Source organism: Patiria miniata, unplaced genomic scaffold (genome assembly GCF_015706575.1).
Source record: "Patiria miniata isolate m_02_andy unplaced genomic scaffold, ASM1570657v1 HiC_scaffold_22, whole genome shotgun sequence".
NCBI lineage: Eukaryota > Metazoa > Echinodermata > Asteroidea > Valvatida > Asterinidae > Patiria > Patiria miniata.
Window position 1 is genome coordinate 2,228,924 of NW_024037061.1, and position 24,379 is coordinate 2,253,302.

General features: G+C 40.7%; 2 protein-coding genes across 2 annotated transcripts in view; one reads left to right on the forward strand and one right to left on the reverse strand.

The window, feature by feature from the left end:
• Positions 1-819: 819 nt before the first annotated feature.
• Positions 820-7,595, reverse strand: LOC119730741 (polycomb protein EED-like). Its single transcript, XM_038203763.1, has 10 exons — positions 7,443-7,595; positions 6,595-6,927; positions 5,872-5,997; positions 5,653-5,734; positions 5,088-5,179; positions 4,512-4,645; positions 4,108-4,213; positions 3,384-3,542; positions 2,237-2,310; positions 820-1,303 (listed from the first exon to the last, which is right to left on the reverse strand). The coding sequence occupies exons 1-10, from the start codon at positions 7,539-7,541 to the stop codon at positions 1,177-1,179; spliced, it is 1,332 nt and encodes a 443-aa protein (XP_038059691.1). The 5' UTR covers positions 7,542-7,595; the 3' UTR covers positions 820-1,176.
• Positions 7,596-8,656: 1,061 nt separating this feature from the next.
• The window catches only part of LOC119730205 (macoilin-like), a 28,309-nt gene continuing 12,586 nt past the window's right edge, over positions 8,657-24,379 (forward strand). The window contains exons 1-5 of the mRNA XM_038202994.1: positions 8,657-8,868; positions 11,421-11,562; positions 18,603-18,729; positions 23,135-23,267; positions 24,159-24,352. Of these exons, the coding sequence (XP_038058922.1) occupies positions 8,789-8,868; positions 11,421-11,562; positions 18,603-18,729; positions 23,135-23,267; positions 24,159-24,352 (676 nt within the window). The 5' untranslated portion in view covers positions 8,657-8,788. The remainder of the gene's footprint in view (positions 8,869-11,420; positions 11,563-18,602; positions 18,730-23,134; positions 23,268-24,158; positions 24,353-24,379) is intronic.

Genomic DNA, 24,379 nt, shown 5'->3' on the forward strand with positions numbered 1-24,379 from the left:
TCTCCTCTTGGCAGATATTTCAAAATCAGTCTCTGTACTGATGACGTCACACCTTGTTTACACGTGTGCTTTCTTAAGGGAGCTTAGTGGGGACGACAGTTTGGTTGCCTCATCGAAAAGCGCCACGTAAACAAAGTGTGACGTCATCGGTACAGAGGCTTATTTAGAACACAGAAATTGACTGCGTAATTTTCAAATAAAAACTCTTGTGATATTGCCAATATGTTGATACTGCCCTTACTTATTAGCAATGCTAATATTAGGACAAGATAAGTTTGCGGGAGCACCATGTGAATAAATCTCTTTTGTGAGTATGTGTGGTTCTGAAAAGAACCGGAGGGACTCAGCGTTTCGAACAGTATGCTCTGCCCATGCTCTGCCATTCTCCTGACGACGGGCAGAGCATACTGTTCGAAACGTGGAGTCCCTCTGGTTCTTTTCAGAACCACACATACTCACAAAAGAGATTTATTCACATGGTGCTACCGCAAACTTATCTTGTCCTAGTATCTTTCCACCATGCAAACCTTGAAATCTCAATGCTAATATTGATGACTAAAATATGTTTTACATTTTGAGCATATATGTATGCGCCAATATTTTACGTCATGCATATTCATCACTAAGGCCTTATACAGTTGCTGATTGTGTATTTCTCATTTTTGTGTTTGCTATACTGAAAAGTGTACTATCGACAATAAGCTATTGCAGTGTACTTGGAAATTTCTTCTTTTCAAAACTTTTTTACCCAAAAAAGTTTTATTATTGAATGAAGAAGAAAAAAAATACACAAAAAAAAGAAGAAAGAAGAAACAAATCATCGTTTTCAATCTTTATTTTAAAAAAAAGTTTCAAAAATATCAAGTTAAAGTTGTTGCTTATGTTACATCATCAAACAGAACAAGTCATAGCAAACTAGCCAGACCTCAAAAGTGTCGCACCCCTCAAGAATGTTTACTTAATATGATAAATATAGTCTACTTTGACCATTGCGACTAAACAAAGCAGTTGAAGTGTTGAAAATAACTCCATAACTTATCCTCGACAGTTTCTCATGTGTACATACTCAATTTAGAAAAATGACCAAATATGGGAATACGTCTCGTAAGTTTAGCAAGAAACGGTCTCCAAATCTGAACGGCGCGATGTTGAGCTGGGATAATCTTGTTGCATGGGTCAGCGAATTCGGTCCCATCTCCACACAGAGCTGTTGTCGCACACACCGATGATGACCGTTCCGTCTCGCGACAGGCTCGTCTGTCGGATGGCAGACAGGCACTTGGGATGAGTTAACTTGGTGCACCTAGAGCACGGAATAGGAGAAAGTGCATCGCTGTTTTCAGTATCCTTTTAATGATGAGAAGTCGTATTATAATCATCCTCGCAGTTTTCATGAGGAGACAAGTGTAACATCCCTTTCCATACTAAATTTTGCCAAGATTAGTTGTTTAAAGGGAATGTACATCATTGGCTTTTGCTGTAATTGTCAGAAATGAACTATTTGAGGGGTTAGTATAATAGATCAAATATTGTTACACTGACATGTTTGAAGTTTTGTGTTTGAAAATGCTGGAAAAACCAAGACAAACCAAAAATGTTCAAGTAGTCTGGTTCCCTGACTCCACTAAAGATGAAATGGATCAATTTATAGATGCCGGAAAATTGTAAGGTAAGGGAACCAGTCTAGCTGGTCTGCAGACGTTCATGAACATGTAACCAATAGCAAACAAAATTTGGACTGAAACAAAATGGTAAATTTAGAGCAGTAGTTGAAAAATAGTTAGGTTTTTCCAACGGTGGTCGGCCGACCACCCTTGGAAATTTATACAAAAATACCACTTTTCTTGAAAATGACTTCACACTAGGTGCCATAATTTTACAGGATGCTTTAGACTGTCTTTACCAACATCCTAGTAAGGTATTTGGTAAAAATTTGGTTGTTTTGTTTTTCGATGTTTGCAAATGTTGTATACTCCCTTTAATTTAGATGCGACACTTTTTTTAAACAGTAGCAGCATTTTTTAAATGGAACCTGTACTGTCACACATGCAATCGGGAAAAAGTTTCTTACAACCAAACTCTTGAGGGCGCTCTGACCATACCATTTTTTTAAAACTCTTGAGGGCACTTTGCCATACTTAGTCAATTTTTTTTGTAAAGCTGGAAAAAGTACCGACAAAGATTTGGTCAAAAAATATTTCTCTGTGAAGTTCTGCTGTTGATTTTGCATATTTACCTTGCTTTGGAGGGGTCTTCTACATCGAGGTCCCAGACGTAAAGCTTGCCAACCTGGTTGCCGAGAGCCAAAATCTGAGAAACAAAATACACAAAGTGAGTTTTAAAAGGTTTTTTTTAAGGTTTTAAGTATGACGTATTTTTCATACATCGGTGTTTGCACGCAGTATTGCCTGGATCAAAAGTTGGTAGTTCTGTATTATCTTACAACTCTGCACAACGTATGCTGTAGTTTTGTTCAGTGGTAGGTATCGGTTATGTGCACTGAACACTGTTAACATGTGTGGCTTAATTTCGACGCATTGACCAAGTTAGACCATAATTCAACCAATTTCACTCAAACGCAGGCCTACTCTAATCGACTATATGGAATCGGATCGCAGGGTACATTTGCGCCACTGGTTACCAATAGCCGCATGCATATCATAATGCACAACAGGGAACCAGGATGACAAAAAGTAATGATGACATTTTGACCATCGTTTGATTAGAGGCGCGCATGTTGCTACTAGTGCATAGGTGTAAGTTAGTCAACTAAAGGTCTTTGTTTGAATTTGCTCTGTGCGCACATATCCTAAAAGCCCCCTCCTTGCTAGTGTGTCTCACATTGCTTATAAATTTGTCTTAAAGGGAATGTACATCATTGGCTTTTGCTGTAATTTTCAGAAATGAACTATTTGAGGGGTTAGTATAATAGATCAAATTTTGAAGTTTTGTGTTCGAATAGGTTGGAAAAACCAAGAAAAACAAAAATGTTCAAGTAGTCTGGTTCCCTGACTCCACAAAAGATAAAATGGATCAATTTATAGATGATGGAAAATTGTAAGGCAAGGGAACCAGTCTAGCTGGCCTGCACCCGTTCATGAACATGTAACCAATAGCAAACAAAATTTGGACTGAAAGAATTGTAAATTTGGAGCAGTAGTTGAAAAATAGTTAGGTTTTTCCAACGCTGGTCGGCCGACCACCGTTGGAAATGTATACAAAAATACCATTTTCTTGAAAATGACTTCACACCAGGTGCCATAACTTTACAAGATGCTTGAGACTGTCATTTACCAACATCCTAGTAAGGTATTTCGTAAAAACTTGGTAGTTTTATTTTTCGATGTTTGCAAATGTTGTATATTCCCTTTAAAACCACGAACCTTCTGTGCGTAGTCCATGCTGAATCGCATGAACCAGATGTCGCACTGGGCGTACTCAAACTTGTGTAGTACTGTGACCCTAGAGTCAGAAGGCTTGAGCGTCTCCAAGGTGTCGGCGAGCGTACCGGGCTTCCAACAAGCTATGCAGTTCTCGCAGGACTGTGTCAATTAAAAAGTAAAGAAAAACTAGCTCAATTCCATACGTGGGCCCAATTGCGTGGCTCTGTTTGCTCGAACCAAAAATCTTATCTTACTATTGCAGAAATGTGGAGTGGGGCCTAGTGGTTAGGGTTTGTGACTCATTATCAGAGGGTCAGAGGTTTGACTCCAGCTACTGGTCGTATGTTGTGTTCTTGGGCAAGCCACTTTATCCCCACTTGCCTCTCTCCACCCAGGAGTATAAATGGGTACCAGCATTAGCTCAACTCAAGTTCAGAGGTTTGAATCCAGCTGCTGGTCATATGTTGTGTTCTTGGGCAAGCCACTTTACCCCAACTTGCCTCTCTCCACCCAGGAGTATAAACGGGTACCGGCATTAGCTGGGGAGTAACCTGCGATGGACTAGCATCCCGTCCAGGGGGAATAGAAATATTCTCAGTCGTTTCATGCTACTGAAACCGGAGATAAACGCCGGCCTAATGGGCCACATTGGCTCGTAACAGACTTGACTTACTACTGCAGAAAATTCTGGGAGTAGTGTTCATTGAGTGTTTTGTGTTCGTACCTTTGACAGGACAAATTCTCCAAGCCAACGTACGCAGTCGACGTAGTTGCGATGGATGTCCCTCGTGGAAAAATCCGGGGTGTTGACGTGCAGCGTCTTGAATGGTCTAACATGACACAAACATATCAAACAAATTGGCGGAACTTACTTAAATTTACTGTGAGAAGAATATTGAACCTTGTGTTCTTGAGCAAGATATTTTATCATGATTTACTCAATCTTCATCTACAGTGTAAATACTGCATGTGAGAAGGCCAGAACAACTTGCTGTAAAGATTTACCAAGTGCACTGCTCAAGTGCACTGCACTGGCACCTTAGCAAATGTACTCCACATGGTACTACATTCTGAGCAAAATTACTTATAGGCCCGCTGAGCGGGGGTAATAATGCATTATTAACCTACCGGTCTGTCTTGGTGGCGCTGTAGTCGTACGAGTTTTTGATGGCTGTTTGGATGATGGGAGTCGATAGGTGCCACATCTTCAGTGAGTGGTCCATGCCACACGACATGATCCTTGTTCCGTCAATGTCGAAATCCTGTCACAAAAAAACAAGTCTCTTTAATCTCTTTAATTAAACCGTCTCTTTGAATTTTGCAGAAACTCTCCCACTAATCCTCTCACATCAACCCCAGTGAAATAATCCATTCACACATGCTTTATACTGTACTCTTGAGGGAAAATCAAGCCCCATGTAAATTACAAGTGGGTGAGCTCAACATTTGTCAATCCTGGTGGATCTGATGAGAGGGTTGATTGTAATTGTCATGTGATAGTCTTTGTTGTATCGGACTACATTTTCAAAGAATCTCCAATGTCAGTTTCCAGAGCAATATGTCTAAACCTATTAGTCCCTGTTCTGCTCCAAACTGTTCTTCATATTACTCTCTTTGTTTTTTTTTTGTCTTGTGTTTTTCCCCCATGTTTTTTTTTAATCTTGGCTGAAACTTGGAATATTAGAAAAAAATATGCCTATTTACTGCACTGAGCACTTCATCTCTATGTCCTTCCACACCGCCGAAGACAATGACTAGGGTGTCTGTCTGAATATTCCACAGTCGCACTGAATGATCTGAAAATACAAAGAATAAAGGGGGAAAAATTGCTGAAACCTGTTGACTGGGAAAGTAACTGAAGTGTTTCTGCATCGAGTCAATGTTTCAAACTTTGAAAATCTTTTGTTTGCACAATCTGTCTTAGGCCGGCCTCAGGTTGACCTGTGATTTGCTTGCACTGCGATGGAACTAGCCTTGGTCAAGGCGTTTGTTGATAGTGTCCATGATGGTATCTAGCCGCTAAAACCAGAAACACAAGCAGCACGCTATGCACTGTACGAAGCACTGTCGATGAACGACTTGACCAAGGCTAGTTCCGTCACGACGCAAGCCGATCGCAGGTCGACCTGAGGTCATCCTTAGGTTTCAGCAAAAATGTTCACCTTGAACTTTGATTTAATTTTAGCAGTATGCTGGCTCAATGAGAAAAAGAAGAGTCTATTGTGAAATAATAACTGATGCTTGAAGGTCAAAAGAGGGCGCTGTTTACCTTTACTGACAGACAGCAGCAGGTTGCAGTCCTTGGGATGAAACTTGAGTTCGTTGACGGCATTACCATGAGCTATGTAGTGCTTCAAAGAAAAACAGGACAGAGAAGTTGTGCAACAACCATATCCGTTGAAACCTTTCACATTATGAAATGTTATCTTCACAAACTTTAAAAGCATAACACAAATGATAAAACTTTGAGCTGATTGGTTAGATTTACCTTGACACACTGCATAGTGATTGGGCTGATGATGCGTATGGTACCCCGCGACCCGGCCACAGCGAGCAAGGGCAAGCCTGTCTTCTCCTCGTAGGACCAGGCACATGTGTAGAAACTCTCGTCGGACTACAGTCAACATGGTCAAGGATCAAATGTACTACATGTGTTTCTCATAACTACCTAGGCCTTTTTGCTAGGATGTAGCCTCAATCCTGCAAAATCCTCAAATTGGCCTCATGGAAAAATAGCATATAGCCTCAATCCTGCAAATTCCTCCGTTATTTCTTGAATATGGTCCATGGAGGGGTGACCACTGCCTGAATCCTGCAAAATCCTCCGGCTATGACTGTCAATAGGCTGAGGCAGAGGCAGTGACATCCTGGAGCAGTACGGAGGATTTGAAGCATAATCCAGGCCTATATTTATGCATGGCTGAGCAAAAAAACAACACATGGTCTAGCCCAAGACCTTGACAAAGTGCATCCCACGAAATCAGCAATGCACTTTTGCCACGTAACCTCAATCCTCCAAATTCCTCCACTTTGGCAAAGAGGACTTTGAAGGATTCAGGGCGGTTAGGGTTAAGTCACATAAAATTTATTGTGTGGAGAACAGTACATTTTGCATCATCAATGGTTTCCCGTGAAGTGTTGGGGGATTTTGGAGAAATTGTAACTATTTTTTGAAATGCGTTGAGAGTTTAATCTGATCTGAAAAGGATACATCGGCGTCAATGTAACTCTGTAGTAGCTTCATCCCTCCGCCGTCCACAAGCTCATAGACCGACACCCGATTGCTCCCAGCCGTGGCAAACACCAGGGCGTCGCCCTCTTTGAAGAAGGGGTTAAAGGTCACACCGAAGATGGGCTGTCCGTGGTCCTCTTTCAGGAACCCGTTGCACTTGTACTGGAGTTTGTTCTTGGTGGAACGCCAGCGGCCGCGGTTGCTTTTCCGGTTGAAGCTGCCGGTCGTGGACCCTGTTGGCGTGTCGGAGCGGGAGTTGCTCTCGACGGTCGGGGTGCTGGCTTCGCTCTGCCCATCGTCCAGTTCTAAAGACTGGAAAAGTGATCAAGTGAAACAAATGAATAAAATGGTAGTTTAGTACCATCAAACATTTTAGTATTTCTTATTAGTAACGTTCACCTCCCGAAATAGTCACAAAGGCAAAATCAAAATCAAACCCCAAAAAACACTTTTGGACTAATCCAGTTCAGCTTCAGGAGTTAGTCATGGTAGTCAGACAGACATGACAGAGGTTCATTTCATATTGTATCTTGTGTGTTCCACAATCAATTTGCCAAGATCGCAAGTGAATTCTCATAGCTAATTATCTTTGGAACATTAATGTTTTCATTTGGACGGATATAAAACATCTGAGCAAGAAAACTTTCAAGTTTCATCCCCCCCCCGCCCCCCCCCCCCCCCCCCCCCCCCCCCGCTTCCCGCAAGATGTCATTGTGCTACGCGTCCGGAAACTGGACAACACCATTCCCACCCATCAGATCGAACCAGTGTACGATTAACCTCCCAAAACAACATCGAAAAACAACGACAGAAACCACTTAACTTACATTCTCGTCACCAGAAGCAGTGTTTTGATTGCCATTCTGAGGCAGGGATTTGGGCCTTTTCAGGACTGGTGCCGTGTCGATCTCTTCTTTGTCCGACATGCTGCTTCGCGGGAGAAACTTTGTTTGTGTTTTGTGTTATGGCGCCACCTAGAGGCAAAAAAAGTAAATGTTGACAATTTTTGTGTTTCTTTCAGCTTCCGGTGCATGTAAACACGTGTTTACAAAGGATGCAGCTATTTATATCTTTCCAGGAATTATTTTCAGTTTATAAATAGGGAAACTGGCTACCGCTTTTTTATCGTTAAAACAAAGAGAACAACATAATTGTATTCAACCTTATCTATCTAATGTGAATTTCCTCAATTGTCCAATAAAATTTCACTAGTTCAAGGGAAAAAAAATAATGTGGCATTTCAGGCGTTCAGATTTCTACTGTTTTATTCCTCTTCACCAGGAATGCTTTTCAAATCTCATGTATTTTCCATTTTTTTGTTTATCACAATTATTTTCGACAATGAATTCTACACAGATCATGTCCAAATTATATAGCTACGCTGCCTATAACTTTTTATTTGGTCGAATAAAAAAAAATTCACTGGCAAAAATCATGCGACACAAATGTCCCTTTCGGAGTCGTTAAGTGGAAACCGTTTGTTTAAGAATCAAAGTCCGACTTTCAAGTTCGCAAATTACTTCACTTTTACCTGAAGCGCCCACAATATTGGCGATATTGCAAATTCAACTGGTACTCATGATCAGATTTCAAGTTATTTTTTATCCAACATCAACTTCGGCTCTTCAATCTCAAGAAGAGATCCGAATCAGTTTTATAAACAGTTTTGGACAGGCTACTATTAATTACCCCAAAAATGTAAGGAAGTATTTAGTACCCCAGTACCTGCCCCGGCCACACCCCTCAGCTCCACCCACCCCAGTCAGTCCGCAGCGCTGGCGATAATGACCCTTGCACGCTTCACCAAATTTCTCCCAAAACTCCGTTTTCATTTGTTCTATTTATGTACAGTTTTTAAGGTCATTTTCACCGATGTAACAATAATTATAATATACTACAGTAACGATTACGTCGGATATTATTTATGATTTGGTTTCAAAACATATTGTAATAATATTAATATCGTGTGATGATTTATACAAAATTGGGTCTAAAGGTCATTGCGCGTGCGCCGTTGGGTCACAGTGGATACACGAAATGCATGAACTGCATGACAAAAAATGCAACAGGAGTGAAATTGGAAAAAGCGAAGCGGACATTTTTATCTTCTGGAGAAGACGATTGTGGATTTTTTCGCCCTGTTTTCTAACATAAGTTCGCCGAGCCTGGGAATATGAAGAGGCGAAATGCCGAATGTGGAAAGCTAAGACGCCCTCTGAAACGAAACAAGATCGCAGAAGGCATCTACGGCAGGTGAGATTTGAGGCTGAAAAAAATGGGAAACGCGTGCAAATTTTGTTTGGCCGACCTGGTCAACACTCCCGTCGGTTGTGTACGGTCATGACGGTACGATGCTGTGGTGCAACGGATCACAATGCAGCACAGCACGCCTGACTGGAATGTCTTGAATGATCGTGCATGATTATCGTCCAATTTTCCCCATTATGTTGTCTAAATATTGTTGTTTATATCAGTCCTAATTTGCCCATGATCATTGGGATAATATTGACCGAGAATATTGTCACAAACATGCAAACAATGACCATCACTGACCATGTTGACAAGGCCATATTGTCCATGCCATGTCAATAAATGGGTTTTTCGTGGGCATGGTGGGGGGGGGGGGGGTGCACTTTTACCAATAGGCCCAAAATTCCATTTTCCCTTATTGTTGTGGTGGTGATGGTAGTGAATGTTGCTTGTTAAATGTTAGAGAAATAAATTTAGTGAAATTCAGCCATCATGGCCACCCGTTTTGATGGGTGCATTGTCAAGATTTTTAAGAGAATTTTCAACCCAAAATGATTCAAAACATTGCTGAATCCCTACATTTTGCTGGCCCACATTGTGCACATCAACATGTGAATTGCGTACATTTATGGAGCTTGATTGTTGTGACAAATGAAATGTGTATTTAATTGTTATGATGTCGGGCTATATCGCTTTTCTAGTCATGCTTGTGAAGAACAAAAACAGTATGGAATTCAAAAACAAAAAATCTTGAACAAATACAGGCATGCAACTTTTCCTCAGATCAGCTGATTTCCTCCTTTTTTTACTTCCCATGTATGCCATTAAAAATGGAAAACCACTGTACAAAATCTTGGAAAGATTTGAATTTCCTCTTTTTTTGTGACTTCCCAGTTGCACGCCTGCAAATATCTTAAGATAATTAGGGAAATGCCGCAGCGAAATGTGATTGATTTCGTTAACCCTCCTTTAAATTTTGTTTGATCAGTCACAGACAGTCATAAATTCAATCCTGTTCCCTGCCATGTCTTTTACACCGACTACTCACCAACAGTCAGATCATGTTTCTTGTAGGCACTGTGACAGTCAAATTCCATTAGCAGACAAAAGCAGGTGACGGGTAGGCACAGCTGGCTTATCAATCTCCCACAGCCAAAGTATAGCTATATCAGGTTTCATAACAATCACAGCCAGTCAATCCTGCTTTATGAAGGCAGGGAGCACTCAACTGTTGAAAACAGTCACTTGATTTATTTTGACTGCTGGGCTGACCTTGCTAAAATTGCCAGCCAGAGAAGGAGGGTTAATTTTCATCCCATAAATAACATTTCATTGTTAAAACTTATTCATTTACTCAAAGTCTTCAGTCCAGCCCAAAGACAACCAATAAAATACCACCCAGCGATTAAGTTGCATTTTTATTTAAGTTTCCTTTTTGCAATGTGTAATTTGAAGAATCAGTCGACATGGTAAACAATGTGTTGACAAACAACATGTAAGTGATTACAGAGTGAGTCGAAAAAAGCGGAACCCAAACCCCCAAAATTATATTTCATATTTAAAAAAATATGTAGCACCAAAAATAATAATGACTTGAATGCCAATTCCATAAGCTACTTTTAGTTGAAAAAAATACTGAAATTGCTCAATCTGTTCAAAGAATATCACCATTTAAACACAATGACCTTAAAACCTCTTTCGTTCAAAAATGCGATTTCAAAAATCGTCGTCACAATTGTCTTCAAACATCACCAGCGATAAAACCTCGGTTTAAACGTATAAAATATTCAACAAAGTCCTTTTGAAGGCCCGACTTTTTAAAAAAAGTGGATTTTATAAATCATATTGTTGGCCTAACCAGGGTTGTTAATAAAGATATTGTGTACTACAGTTGTTGAAACAAGTATTCTGTGTCATTTTCTTTGTTGTTCCAAACAGTAAGAATGCACAAAAAAATTGGTGTTTTTTTTATTAAACAGGTTTTAGGGTCATTGCGTTTAAATGGTGATTTTCTTTTGCACTGATTGAGCAATTTTCAGTAATTTTTCTTTCATCTAAAAGTAGCTTATGAAATTGGCTTTCCAGTCATTATTAGTTTTGGTGCTACATATTTTTTTTTAAATATGAAATAATTTCTGGGTTTGGATTTGGATGAATAGCGACCTGTCCTCACATGAGGGCGCTCTTTGCAAGGGGTCTATGGTTACCTTGGTTCCCTTGATCAAATTTCACTTGCACTCATCCGAGGAGACGAGTTGGCGCAGTTTCTTTCCTCGACTTCCACCTCTATGGCCCAGGTTCGATTCCTGCCCTGGTCCACATGTGGATTGGGTTTTCAGTCCCTACCTGATTCCGTGGGTTTTCCCCAGAATATTCTTGTGGGGTTTTCCTCCCACCTCTAAAACTGTAATTTCTTCTCATTGTCTCCTCTCTACAGCTTTCGTCAGGCTTGCGAGCTACAGTGCCTAGGGCGCTTTTGAGGAATCCTTGGTTTCATTACCAGAAATAAATATGATTAATGATCATGATTTCTTTTTTCCTTCATTGACTTGCAGTACGTTCTTGTACCTGAAGTTTCTGGCAATATGGATGTTTGTGCTCCTGCTGGACTTCATCTTGGAGTTTCGCTTTGAGTATCTGTGGCCTCTCTGGCTGCTCTTACGAAGCATCTACGACTCCTATAGATACCAAGGACTGGTAAGTAGCAGTGCTGTGGTCTTAGTCCATCACAAGTCCATCACAAGTCCATCATAAGTCCATCACAAGTCCATCATAAGTCCTTCACAAGTCCATCACAAGTCCATCACAAGTCATCATAGGTCCGTCAAAAGTCCATCAAAAGTCTGGTCACAAAGAAATCACAAGTCAGTTTACAAGTCCAGTCACAGGCAATGAACAGTAACAAAGGAATGCCTTTGCCAGTGTTCATTTTGAGTAGATTGTGACTTAACTTGGGAATGGAGGACTAGTGATGGACTTGTGATTGACTTGTGAGGACTTGTGAGGACTTGGGATAAACCTGTGATTTTCTTGCGAAGACTTGAGATGGACTTGAGATTGATTGACTTGAGATGGACTGCCTTCTCACTGGTCTACTCACATTCTCTTGAGTTAGCCACAGTGTGTTTTCGTGATTAGGATAGTTCCAGGTAGTAAGGGAATTTGGCTTGTGGTCATACATGTACATATCCCGATCTAAGAATTGTTTAATTGCACACTGTTGGCCCAGAATTGTTGTGCTAGTGATGTAGCACGGAACAGTGACTCCTAAAGCCGGCCTCGTGTTAGCCTTGCGACAACATAGAAGAGGTAGCAACTGACGTTGGGAGTCAAGCTGCCCCTGAGCTACGACCGTTAGGAACATCTATCAGTCACCAATTTTTGTTGGCGACCTGATTGCAACTGCACACAAGTAGAAAATTCAAAACGCCTGCACTGTGGCGGAGCTTATTCTAGATAAACAGGAATCAATATGGGCGATTCACAATACAGTGCGCCACCAAGAGTTTGCCACGCAGAGTTCATGCTTCCCAGTGCATTGTGGGAGATGGTCGACAAATTCGCAGCTCAGGACATTTGAAATTGTTTTTTTTCCGGTCAGTAGTTTCGTAAGCGCATGATTCAAGAATCTGTTTGTTCTTTTCTTGTTATCAATATGGTGTTTTTTGTAAGGCGGCAGAACGCTATGCCCCAATCTATAACATATTAGCTCAAGTTGTCTACTGGGCCGTGTTTTGCCGACCGTAAACTTGAAAAAAATGGGTCTCCATGGCAAACTCTTGGTGGCGCACTGCTTTGTGAATCGCCCGAATTGCAGTCATCCTGTGTGAAATTGTGACATCGTGCCCCCACCCAGATCATCTTATTTTGACATGTTCTGTCAACATGTGTACTACCAATTTGAAAAAGTCATGTGGTCATGTCTACATGTACATGTACATGTATGTCATGGCATTGTTGTTGCGTCGCGGGTGACTTATATGTACGTGTACATTACATGTAAGCATGGTTGCGATTATTCTGCGTCAAGATGCCGCTTGTTTCTGCGTTTTTTTTACCTGAGCGTGATTTTGTACTTAACGCCAATGGTTCCTTCCTGGCGCAAGCAGACCGCAGGTCACCCTGAGGCCGACTGTTGAACATATCGGCATAGTTAACAGAGAATGAAAGATGGGAAAGAATTCCATACTGGGCCACCACTCCTGAAAACCTCCTGCACTATGTCTATGGGCCATGACAGAAAAAGTTGAAGTATTTTAAGAATTTTTGCACTCCTTAAATAGTGTTTCTTCATCAGATTAACAACTTTCGGTACTTTTCAGGTCATATTAGGGATTGTGAGTGGTGGCCCAGTATGGAACTCTTCCCAAAAGATGTAAAAAATACATAGTATAGACGTAAACTCAAATTTATGTATCTTTTCAACTTGTCGACAGATCTGTTGATGTCCTCATTTTTTTAAACTCTCCGTTTATGCCATCAAAAATCCAAACGTCAGAATTTCCTGTTTTTGTGTGTGTTCGTTTCCCTGAAACGTTAACACCTACATACATGTATTACCTGCCTTCAGCACTGCTGATGTTCACGAAAGCAAAACATAAAACTACTGACGCTGTCCTTTTTTTAACACACGTCTCCTTGGTAACAATCACCGTGGTAACATTAAAAATCGTCTCCCTATCCATAAGAATATGTGAAATAACATGTAAACACATGGTCCGCATGCCCTGTTTATGTTACAGTTGTCTCATATCTCAGACAAAGCAGAACTAAACGGAAAAAAAAAAAAATTTGAGAGACAGTCATGCAAAATTAATATTTTCAAGGTTATGGCTCACATGTAGTTCGGCTGTTTTACGACACAAAGCAGACGGAAACTTATATGTTGTCAAAATCAGCTGCTACATCAAGGAACTAGTCATTTCTTCACCATTAACCGTACTTCCTGGTATCTTTTATTAAGTACTGGACCATTTCCGCCAAAATCGATCACTGACTCTGCTTCACATAATGTTTTGGACCAAATCCGCTGAGATCCACTACAAGCCCACCACTACAGTAGGTGGATTTTGATGGACTTGGTACTCATGGCTTGCCTACCAAAATCCCCCAAATTGGGGAATGTATTTTGACGGATTTGGGAAGGTTAGAGTTAAAGTTGTATTGCCAGTGCTATTTTCGAGTTTCATCGCAAAATAAATATCATCCTTTTCTATTGTTTGCTATTATTCTAGCAATACGAAAGTAATTCACTTTTGAATGAGTCATCGACCGAAAAAAAAGTCAACCCACGTTTATGTATTCAATTACTACCTCACAAAATTTCAAATTAATTGGGCATGATAAAAATTCCTTGCTTACTAGGTTGACTGGTTCCCCACCCACAATCAGTGGCGATACTGTACGGAACGGGAGCCAGTCTGCCCACAAGGCAGATTTGTTCATGCCCAAAATTTACAAAAAAATTTTTTTTAGAGGGTTACAGATGCCCAACAAGAAAAATTTGAGGCGTTTTGAGGTTGGAATAAAACGTACAAATTAAAAAATTATGAAGAGAAAAAATATCAAATTTTTTTAAAGAGCTTGATTAAAGCAATTTTAATCCTAATCCCTGGGCAATTTTGCGAAGATGCAACCTCAATCCTGCATACATGTAAGTGTAATCCTCCACCTGCCCCCATGTAAAAATTGCATAGCCTCAATCCTCCAAAATCATCAATTTTTTTCTTGAATGTGGTCCTTGGAGGGGTGACCACTGCCTCAATCCTGCAAAATCAACACAACAGAAGGCCTGGCCTAAGACTTTGACACGGTGCATCCTCCGAAATCAGCCGTACACATATTCTTGCCATGTGTACATGTAGCCTAAAATTCAATCCTGCAAAATCCTCCATTTTGACTAAATGACTAAAACAGCTGCAGACTGCTTGCTGACTTGATTGGCCTGAAATATATACGAATCAAATTAAATTAGATGGCCTAACGTTTCAATCCTAGCAGAATCATTATCAGAGCCAGTTGCACACTACATGTATGTATGTATTTCCCTCAAATAAACCATTAAACTTTGTTATTAAAAATGTCAGGCCTTCAAATTTTGTTGATCTGTATATTTCATGTCAGTCCAGTCAGTAAGCAGTTTGCAGCAATTTTATTAATTCTCATGTTGTTCAAACTGTTTAGCTTTGCTATAAAGTGATAAAAGAAACTGACAAAATATGAAATTATACAAACATTAGTGCACAGTTTCTGCACACAATTATAAAATGTGAAAAAGACATTGTTTAAACGGAATTTAAATTGCCACTAACAAGTCAAAAAAATTTCCATCAAACATTTACTCTTTATTACAATTTGTAAAAACGCCCGTCGTGAGCTTTGAAACCGACCGCCTTAAGCAACCCCCATTGACCGCCGCATATCACTTGGCCCCCAGTCGACCACTTCCGCCGATAATGATACATTACCTTCGCCACTGTCGTTATTAATATTTCACCGTTTATTCACGGCAACCCAGATCCGAGGCTGGCCCTTTGTTCAGTTGCAAAGTCACGTATCCCTTGTGCAAGCCATCGTTTCGTGCCGGCAATAATGGCTCGCTGAAAGACATCTGAGTGCAGGCTTTAAATGGCACGAGCCATACAGAATGGTTCCACCGTAATGTAATGTCCCCCCCCCTCCTTTTTCCCCCCAAATCATTTACTAGCTGCAGGGAATAACAAAAGGCAATGTCATCCAGGCCTGCATGATGGATAGCCTGAGCCATACGTTTACTCTGCAGCGTTAAAGGGAATATCAACATTTGCAAACATCGAAAAAACAAAACTACCAAATTTTTACGAACTACCTTACTAGTATGTGGGTAAATGACAGTCTAAAGCATCCTGTAAAGCCATGGCACCTGGTGTGAAGTCATTTTCGAGAAAAGTGGTGTTTTTGTATAAATTTCCAACGGTGGTCGGCTGACCACCGTTGGAAAAACCTAACTATTTTTCAACTACTGCTCCAAATTCACCATTTTTTTTTCAGTCCAAATTTTGTTTGCTATTGGTTACATGGACGTGTGCATGCCATCTAGACTGGTTCCCTTATACCTTACAATTTTCCGGCATCTATAAATGGATCCATTTCGTCTTTAGTGGAAACAGGGAACCAGACTACTTGAACATTATTTGTTTTTCTTGGTTTTTCCAGCATTTTCGAACACAAAACTTCAAACATGTCAGTTAAACAATATTTGATCTATTATATTAACCCCTTAAATACATGTACATGTAGTTCATTTCTGAAAATCACAGCAAAAGCCAATGATGTACATGTACACTCCCTTTAAACATCTCAATGTTTTGGTTTTTGTGTGTGTTTTTTTGCGTTTCCATGGCAAAGGTTAAAGGTAGAGTATATTTGCAGCTATCCAAAAGTAACTGGCCAAATTATTGTTGAAAAAACTTACTTGGTTTAAAGATAGAACTTGCACTAAACTCCCTGTGAAATAATTCTTTCTGGCATGCTGTCATTTTGGAGAAAACAATAACAGGTCGTTTCCAAAGATGTGTCTAAAGATGCAATTTTTGGAAGTTTCCGTCTAGTACATGTAGTTCGTGTTTAATTCGGTGAAGCTGTGAATGGGTGCGCGCCAGCATTGACACGATGCACGTGCCCGCAGTTGCTATAATTCGACGATTCAGTGCTGCACGAGAACGTGTCCCGGATGCTGATTTCATGTGCTATTCAAAACACGACTCGGCAACTTTGAAATCGAGATCAAAATTGAAATCAAGATCCTAGAATATTGTTTTCTCGGATTAAAAACATTCACTGAGCTGAAACTTCTTCAGGGTGCTAAAAGCACCCTGCTTTAGATTTTGAGCACTTTTGTTGCTTCAAACGAAAAAAGATTCACAAATGACATTAATTATATACTCTACCTTTAAATCAGCCCAGCATTTCAATCTGTATTCACCTACATGTATACATGTAGTGGACTTTTTTTTTAAAAATCTTTAGACGTTTTTTTTTTTACAACTATAACAGTTTATATTTTCCATATGGTGCTACATGGGGAGGGAAAACTGTCTTTGTTGTCGGTTTTCATGTGAATGGAGGATTTTTCAGCAGATGAAATCAGACACTATGCATAAATTTGTGCTGATGAAATTAGCTACATTTGCTGTACATGTACATGTAGCACGGTCAATCTTGAGCTGGCACATGCATGGTGTCAAATTTCAATTGCTAATTTTGAATGCGCTCACAGCACATATTGAACCAATTTGCACATATTGAGTTAAATGTGACAGCATCCCACGAAACGAATCTTAAGCACAATTCTTCACTTGCAGTTTTTCACATGCATTTAGGAAGAGCATACCGGTTATTTGCTCTATATTTTTATATCTCACTCAGTTTGGCTTCCAAATATAACGCATTCATTAAAGATATAGTCCATCATTTGTAATTTGCATTTTGTTCGTTTGAACAAAAGTATTCAAAATCTAATGAAGGATACTGAACAACTAACCTGATGAAGTTTCAGCTCAGCTTCAGCTGTATATTCCGAGAAAAACAGCATTCTAGGATCTCAATTTCAAATCAAAAGTTGCTGACTCATGTTTTGAATTGCAGCTATACGCGATGTCATGCACTGATCCGACGAATTATAGCAACCGCGCGTGCCTGTGCGTCGTGCCAATGCTTGCGCGCGCTGCGCCGAATAACAAAACGAACTACTAATTTAAATTTTCCTACGGTGCGTCTTAAGACGCACCGTTGGAAAGGCCTTCTTTCGTTGATTACTTCAAAATGATAGCTTGCCAGAAAGAATAATTTAACAGGGAGTTTAGTCCCCTTACTATCTTTCAACCAAGTATGTTTTTCAACAATAATACGCCAGTTACTTTTTCGGATGGCTGCAAATGATGGACTATAGCTTTAAAATGCGGACTTTTTTTCAATGAATTCCATTATTGCCTTTTACTCAAATGTGACAACTTGTGACTCATGGTATCGGATCGGGTCTAGGGCCGTGTATCGCAACCGGATACCCAAGTACCCGACCACTGATGTCAGGAACCGGTTCCAGTTTATGGGATCGGATACTCATAACCAACTTGATAAATACTGAGTATCTTCTCAGACAATGAAAAAGGAAGGTTTTGAATGTCGTTTGTAGGGAATTTTCAAAATGAAAACCAGGCTGCATGGAGAACCAAAACAGATTTCACATTTATCATGTTTATGTGCATTTTAACTCGCGACAGATGATGCTCGCAAAAGCTACATGTACACGTGTATAAAAACCTCTGAGACAACTTCCGGGATTTGAATTTTGGATCTAACCCTAACCTGCTGAATCCAACAGGATCCAACTATATCATAAACCTGTTTGAGCCTGTTGGATTAAGCAGTAAACCCCTTGTACAAATGTACATGTACATATTCAGAGTCGGATTAATAGGTACTGATAAATAATGCCAAGTTGGACTCTGTTGGATCCAGCAGACAACTAAAAATTAGGCACAGTTGGATTCTGTTGGATTGAGCAAGAAGTAACATGGACTTTGTTGGATTTAGCAGGGTAGTCCTAAGGAACCCTCTAGAGTTTCTTTGTCAGATACCAGGGTACCCATGTTTTACGTCAATAGGGCACGTGGTTTCTGTACTACCAGTAAATGCACACTGATAGGGTCTCATGTGATGTTTGAATTCACCGCGTTATTTCCCTGTTTATCTTGTAGGCGTTCTCCGTGGTCTTCATTTTCATCGCCTTCACCTCCGACATGATCTGCCTCCTGTTCATCCCGGTACACTGGCTCTTCTTCGCCGCCAGTACCTACGTCTGGGTGCAGTTCGTCTGGCACACCGGTACGTAACAAATTAACCCTAACCGCCCTGAATCCTTCAAAATCCTCTTTGCCAAAGTGGAGGAATTTGGAGGATTGAGGTTACATGGCAAAAGTGCGTTACTGATTTCGTAGGATGCACTTTGTCAAAGTCTTGGGCTGAAGCTTGTGTTGTTTTTGCTCAGCCATGCATAAATATAAGCCTGGATTATTCTTGAAATCCTCCGTACTGCTCCAGGATGTCACTGGCCAAGCCTCAACATATTGACAGTCACTGCCACAGGATTTGCAGAATTCAGGCAGTGGTCACCCCTCCATGGACCATATTCAAAAAACAACGGAGGAATTTGCAGGATTGAGGCTATATGCTATTTTTCCGTGAGGCCAGTTGGAGGATTTTGCAGGATTGAGGCTACATCCTAGCAAAAAGGCATAGGGAGTTACTCAGTCCACAAATGGTTGATGGAACTTACTGACCCCTTTCGACAGGACCATCGAGAGGGACACAACTCATGCACGTACTGGTTTGCGCATGTATGGCACAAAATACATACAATAGGGCTGTTCTGAAAGTACCGAATATGCGGATCAGCAACTGAATATTCAAAAGCTTTTTGCCGGTTTGAATATTCAAGAACACAATGTTTATGCTTAGCCAAGCATAAATTATGCCTTGATCATCCTTTACTCCCTAGGCATTTTTACTAGGATGCAACTGCAGTCCTGCAAAATTCTACCAACTGCCTCCATGTAAAAATTGCATGCAGCCTCAATCCTGCAAAATCCTGCGTTATTTCTTGAATGTGGTCCTTTGAGGCAGTTGGAGGATTTTGCAGGATTAAGGTTCCATTTTGCACATCCTGGCTAAAAATGGCAAGGGAGTTACAGTTGGTGAATATGTCCAAATCTCAGAATATTGTTGTTTAGCTTTGCACGATCACAGCATGTACATGTAAAACACATTCGTTTCACATGAAAAGAACTCAGAAGTGCGACCAACAACTATAACCTACAGATCTGTGGAAATTTCGAGTACAGTTCCGTGTGCATGTACATGTACAGCTCAAACCAGGAAATAGCATATTTTTTTTACACATGCACAAATAATATCAAGAACACAAATAATACTCTGGATTTTCTTTATGATTATGCAAGTGTATTTGTTCAATGGAGTATGGAGACCTGTCATGAACCACTGACTTTCGGTAGAAAAAAATATAAAGCATATCAAACACTTGTATTTTCCAAGGCCAGTAATACTAGAAAGGCTTTGAAAAAAAAATATGGGTTTTGAAGTTAATATCTGTCGACGTTTAAATATCCGTCTGTATTCTAACATGGAAAGTGTACACACGTACACGTACACATGTGAAATACAGTTCATTGTTCTCCTTTTCAAACCACAAATTATGATTGTTTTCGTCCCAGATGTTCCTGTAAAGGGCTTGTTTACGTCACAACTTTTGTTTTGATTTGCACTTTATTGAAAGCATTTTATCGATGCCTGTTGCAATTTTTTTTTTTAAAAACATGTACCAGTAAGTTAAATTTTTATGTAATCCATTTGTGTGGTTTAGTGCTGAAATAGCTGTAACATTGAGGTTTCTGCCTAAAATGACATCACACTTTTGCTCATGATTATGGAAATTTGCTTTAGCGTAAAATCCAAAACAGCACCAAAATACCCTTGAAAATGGCAAAACGAAAATTGAAAATAAGGTTTCAAATGGGACACAGGTGCATATTCAGGGATTACGTTAAAATGAATTACATTGCATTGGCCCTTTCAATTGTACAACGTACATGTTCACCTGTGCATACAGACGTACATACTACCGTATATACATGGATGTATTCGATTTAGTAAAATGGCATTGTTCTATTCTTCTATGTGCACATGCCCTTCTTGCACATACATACAGGTTATCATTGTGAAAGAAACACATACTTATGTATGTACAATGTACCGACCGGTATACCACTCCTTTAAAATGTACATGTAGATGACGTTTCAAAACATATTCAGTATCGTTTCATTGAAAAAAATGCAGTCTCTATATGTTAAATACTTCAACATTCCTGTCTTGTGCAATTGATGATTAAAACTCATTCACACGGCATCGGTGTACGTGTAATGCCATGCATAACCTCATCCCACACAACCAAATCACAAGAACCCATTGATTTTTCTTAAAAGAAGTAATAAAAAAAAAAGCCTCATTACTCCGTCCGTCTCCTTGAGATGAATTGCACGGTTACCATGGCAACCTCGTATCCTTCCCCGGCTGTATCTGATTAACAGAGATCTCCGGGGGTATCTGCAGTTGCATCGTTAAGGACACTGGAGGGTTTTACCGCGTCCCTCAACAAGTGCGGGGCTTAGAACGGTGCGATAAACATTACCGGTGGCTGACTATCTGTATAACATGTCTTTATAATGGCGAGTCGCTGTAACCTATATCCTGCCATTAAGTGACAAAATGTATGAGTGGATTCGAGTTGATATTTATCCGCGCCGCCGGTGCCTTGATGTACCATGCATGTTTATTGTATCTGACAAAATATATTTGACAAGATCAGTAGTGCCATGGGCTTTGGTACATGTATGTACAAGTACGGAAATATTTGTCTCGTGAAAAAAAGAAGCCCGTAATTCCTTGTCACCTATCTCTGGCTAGCAATTTCAACAAGGCCAGCCCAGCAGTCAAACTAAATCAAGTGACTTTTTTGATCAGTTGAGTGCTCCCTGCCTTTATAAAGCAGGATTGACTGGCTGTGATTGCTATGAAGCAAGATACAGCTATGCTTTGACTGCAGGAGATTGATAAGCCAGCTGTGCCTACCAGTCACCTGCTTTTGTCTGCTGATGGAATTTGACTGTCACAGTGCCTACTAGGAAATATGATCTGACTGTTGGTGACTAGCCTGTGTAAAGGCATGGCAGGGGAACAGGATTGAATTCGGGCGATTCACAATGCAGTGCGCCACCAAGAGTTGGCCACTAAGAATTCATTTTTCGCAGTGCATTGTGGGAGATGGTCGACAAATTCGCAGCGCGGGACATTTGAAATTATTAGTTTTTCCGGCCAGAAAGTTGGTAAGCGTAAGATTCGAGTATCTGTTTGCCCTTTTTTTTTCGTTATATCAATATGGAGTTTTTTGTAAGGTGGCAGAACGCTTTGCCCCAGTTTTCTACTGACACTCGTTCAAATGGGCCATGTTTTGTCGACCGTGACCTTGAAAAACGAACTCTCCGTGGCAAACTCTTGGTGGCGCACTGCATTGTGAATCGCCCGAATTGTTGACTGATCAAACAAAAGGAGATTTTTTTTAATAGTTAACATTGATCAGTAAATACTTTTCCATGGGGTGTTTTGCCTTTCAAACAATTAATAAAAAGTGACTAGTTTACAAAGTACTAATTTTTGGCACCAACTGCATGTATTTTCCAAACCCAGTTTTAGAAACAAACTCCGCATAAAGGTACATACATGTACAAGTATTTCCAGTGAGAAATTTTGTTAAGCACAACATGAGTTTTTCTAGTGCTAGGGTGTTTAGCCCTTTTCACACTAGAGCCTCTCAACCCGGGTTAAACTCAACCCTGGGCGAACCCAGTGCCACCCCGGGTTGAGTTTTTTATTTTTCAACCCTGCGTTCAACCCCACGTCATATCACAATTGTTTCGTGCCAACCAAGCTTATTTCGCTAGGTTACTACTGTTTTGAACTTTGGCGAGAGTTTCAACTCGGGTTGAAAATCTCAACCCTGGTCTGGAGCAGGATTGAGTTCAGCCTGGGTCGAAATCAATCTCGGGGTTGACGCAGGGTTGACGCAGGATTGAAATTCTTCAAGTGTGAAACGATGCATGTTTTCAACCCTGCGTCAACCCCATGTCAACCCCGAGATTTGTCTAGTATGTAAAGGCCTTTTGTTGCCTAAAGTTTGGTCAGAAGCTTTGCACAAGACTGCATTAGCCTTTTTGAGATGTGGTTGACACAATAGTAGCACACTATTTTATTTGGGTACATACATGTACAAAACAGTTCACATGTACAGGTACATGTAAATGTAAACCTAATCGCCAAGTAGCACCCTGCTGTTGTGTCTGCTGTACAGTATCTCAAAAAAGGCTAGTGTTGTGTGGTGCATCAATGTTGAATGTAGACACTTAAGCATATTTTGGGAGATCTGCTCCTATTTAGAGGCAAAATTGAACTGTCACAAATAGGCTAGATCGATTGCTTGTGGCCCAGTTAATAAAATTACAAAAATTTGTGTGCGTAGGATCAAGTAAATTTGGGGTTGGAGGTCATTAACAGTAATCTTCCCAAATCCTCCAACTTTGCAGAATCCTCATAAGAAGAAGACATGCCTTTTTAATTATGCACAAAACTTCAAGAGTGTTTCTTGTTTTCTTGTTACAGATCGAGGCATATGTCTGCCTACAGTGTCGCTATGGCTGCTGTTTGTTTACATCGAGGCGTCGGTGCGATTGCGGGAACTTAGATCAGCCATACCTTTCCATCTTGACCTCTGTCGACCATTTGCAGCACATTGGTACAAACAGTAACCCACCCACCCCCACCCTACTGGCACCCAACACCCCCACTTCCTCATCCTATCCCTCCCCGACTCCCCTCACCCCCCCCCCCTCACCCCCACCCACTCTCAAATTTGTATCCTTGTGGAGACATTCCTTTGTTCTCTTGTAGTAAAGTGTTCAATTTTGAAAGTGAAGTTTCAAAATGCTCTTATTTTAACCAGAATTAGTTTCCTTGGCTGAAATTTGGACTTAATATCCCTTTTCTAAAACTCTTCCATTTGCGACAAATCAACCCACCTTGGAAATTCCTAGTTTTTGAGTAAAACCCATATATCTATTTCGTGAAAACCTTGTGGAGACCTATTCATCTATAGAAATTGCCCTGTGGAGACCTTTACAATGTTTTGTTCCCTATTGTGTGTGAGTCTCCACAAGGATACGAATTTGTGGTCACTCTCTCTCCCACTCCCCCTCCCACTCCCCCACTCTCACTTCACTCGCACCCCACCCCTCCCCCACCCTCACCTCACCCCTCCCCCACCTTCACCTCGTCCCTCCCCACCCTCACCCCACCCTTCCCCCACCCTCAACCTACCCCCTCCCCCACCCTCATCCCACCCCCACCCTCACCCACCCTCACCCTAGCACCCTCCACACCTCGCCCACGCCCTAACCCTCACCCCTTCTGCCACACCCCAATCCTCACCCCTTCTACCACACCCACCCTCTTCCCCCACTTTCACTGTCCCATCCCCTGTCCACTTTTAAATAGAAATATAAAAACAATTGTAATATCAAATAAAAAAGTAGAAAACGAATGAAAAGTCAAACTGGGTTAAGTAATCAATGTATTTCAAAGAGTGTTTTCAAAATCTCTTGATACTACTTTTGGTTTTTCTCCACAGCATTGGTTACCCAGTAGTCACGCTTGGTTTCGGTTTTAAAAGTTACGTGGGCTACCGCATGCGACTGCGGAAGCAGAAGGAAGTGCAGAAAGAGAACGATTTTTACATACAGCTGCTGCAGCAGGCGTTGCCGCCGGAGCAGCAGCAACACCATCAGCTGCACAACGCCTCGCTGACGGCAGAAAAACAAAAAGGTAGGGCTGTCCTGCCAAGTTACAGAG

Bases quoted from the DNA above. Each gene is read 5' to 3' on its own strand.
- LOC119730741 (XM_038203763.1), bottom strand. From the start codon at position 7,541: ATGTCGGACAAAGAAGAGATCGACACGGCACCAGTCCTGAAAAGGCCC. The intron at 5,180-5,652 runs GTAAACAGCGCC...TTGTATTTTCAG, and splicing joins GCTGCTGTCTGTCAGTAAAG to ATCATTCAGTGCGACTGTGG. The intron at 4,646-5,087 runs GTAAATAGGCAT...TTTTTGTGACAG, and splicing joins GAGATGAAGTGCTCAGTGCA to GATTTCGACATTGACGGAAC.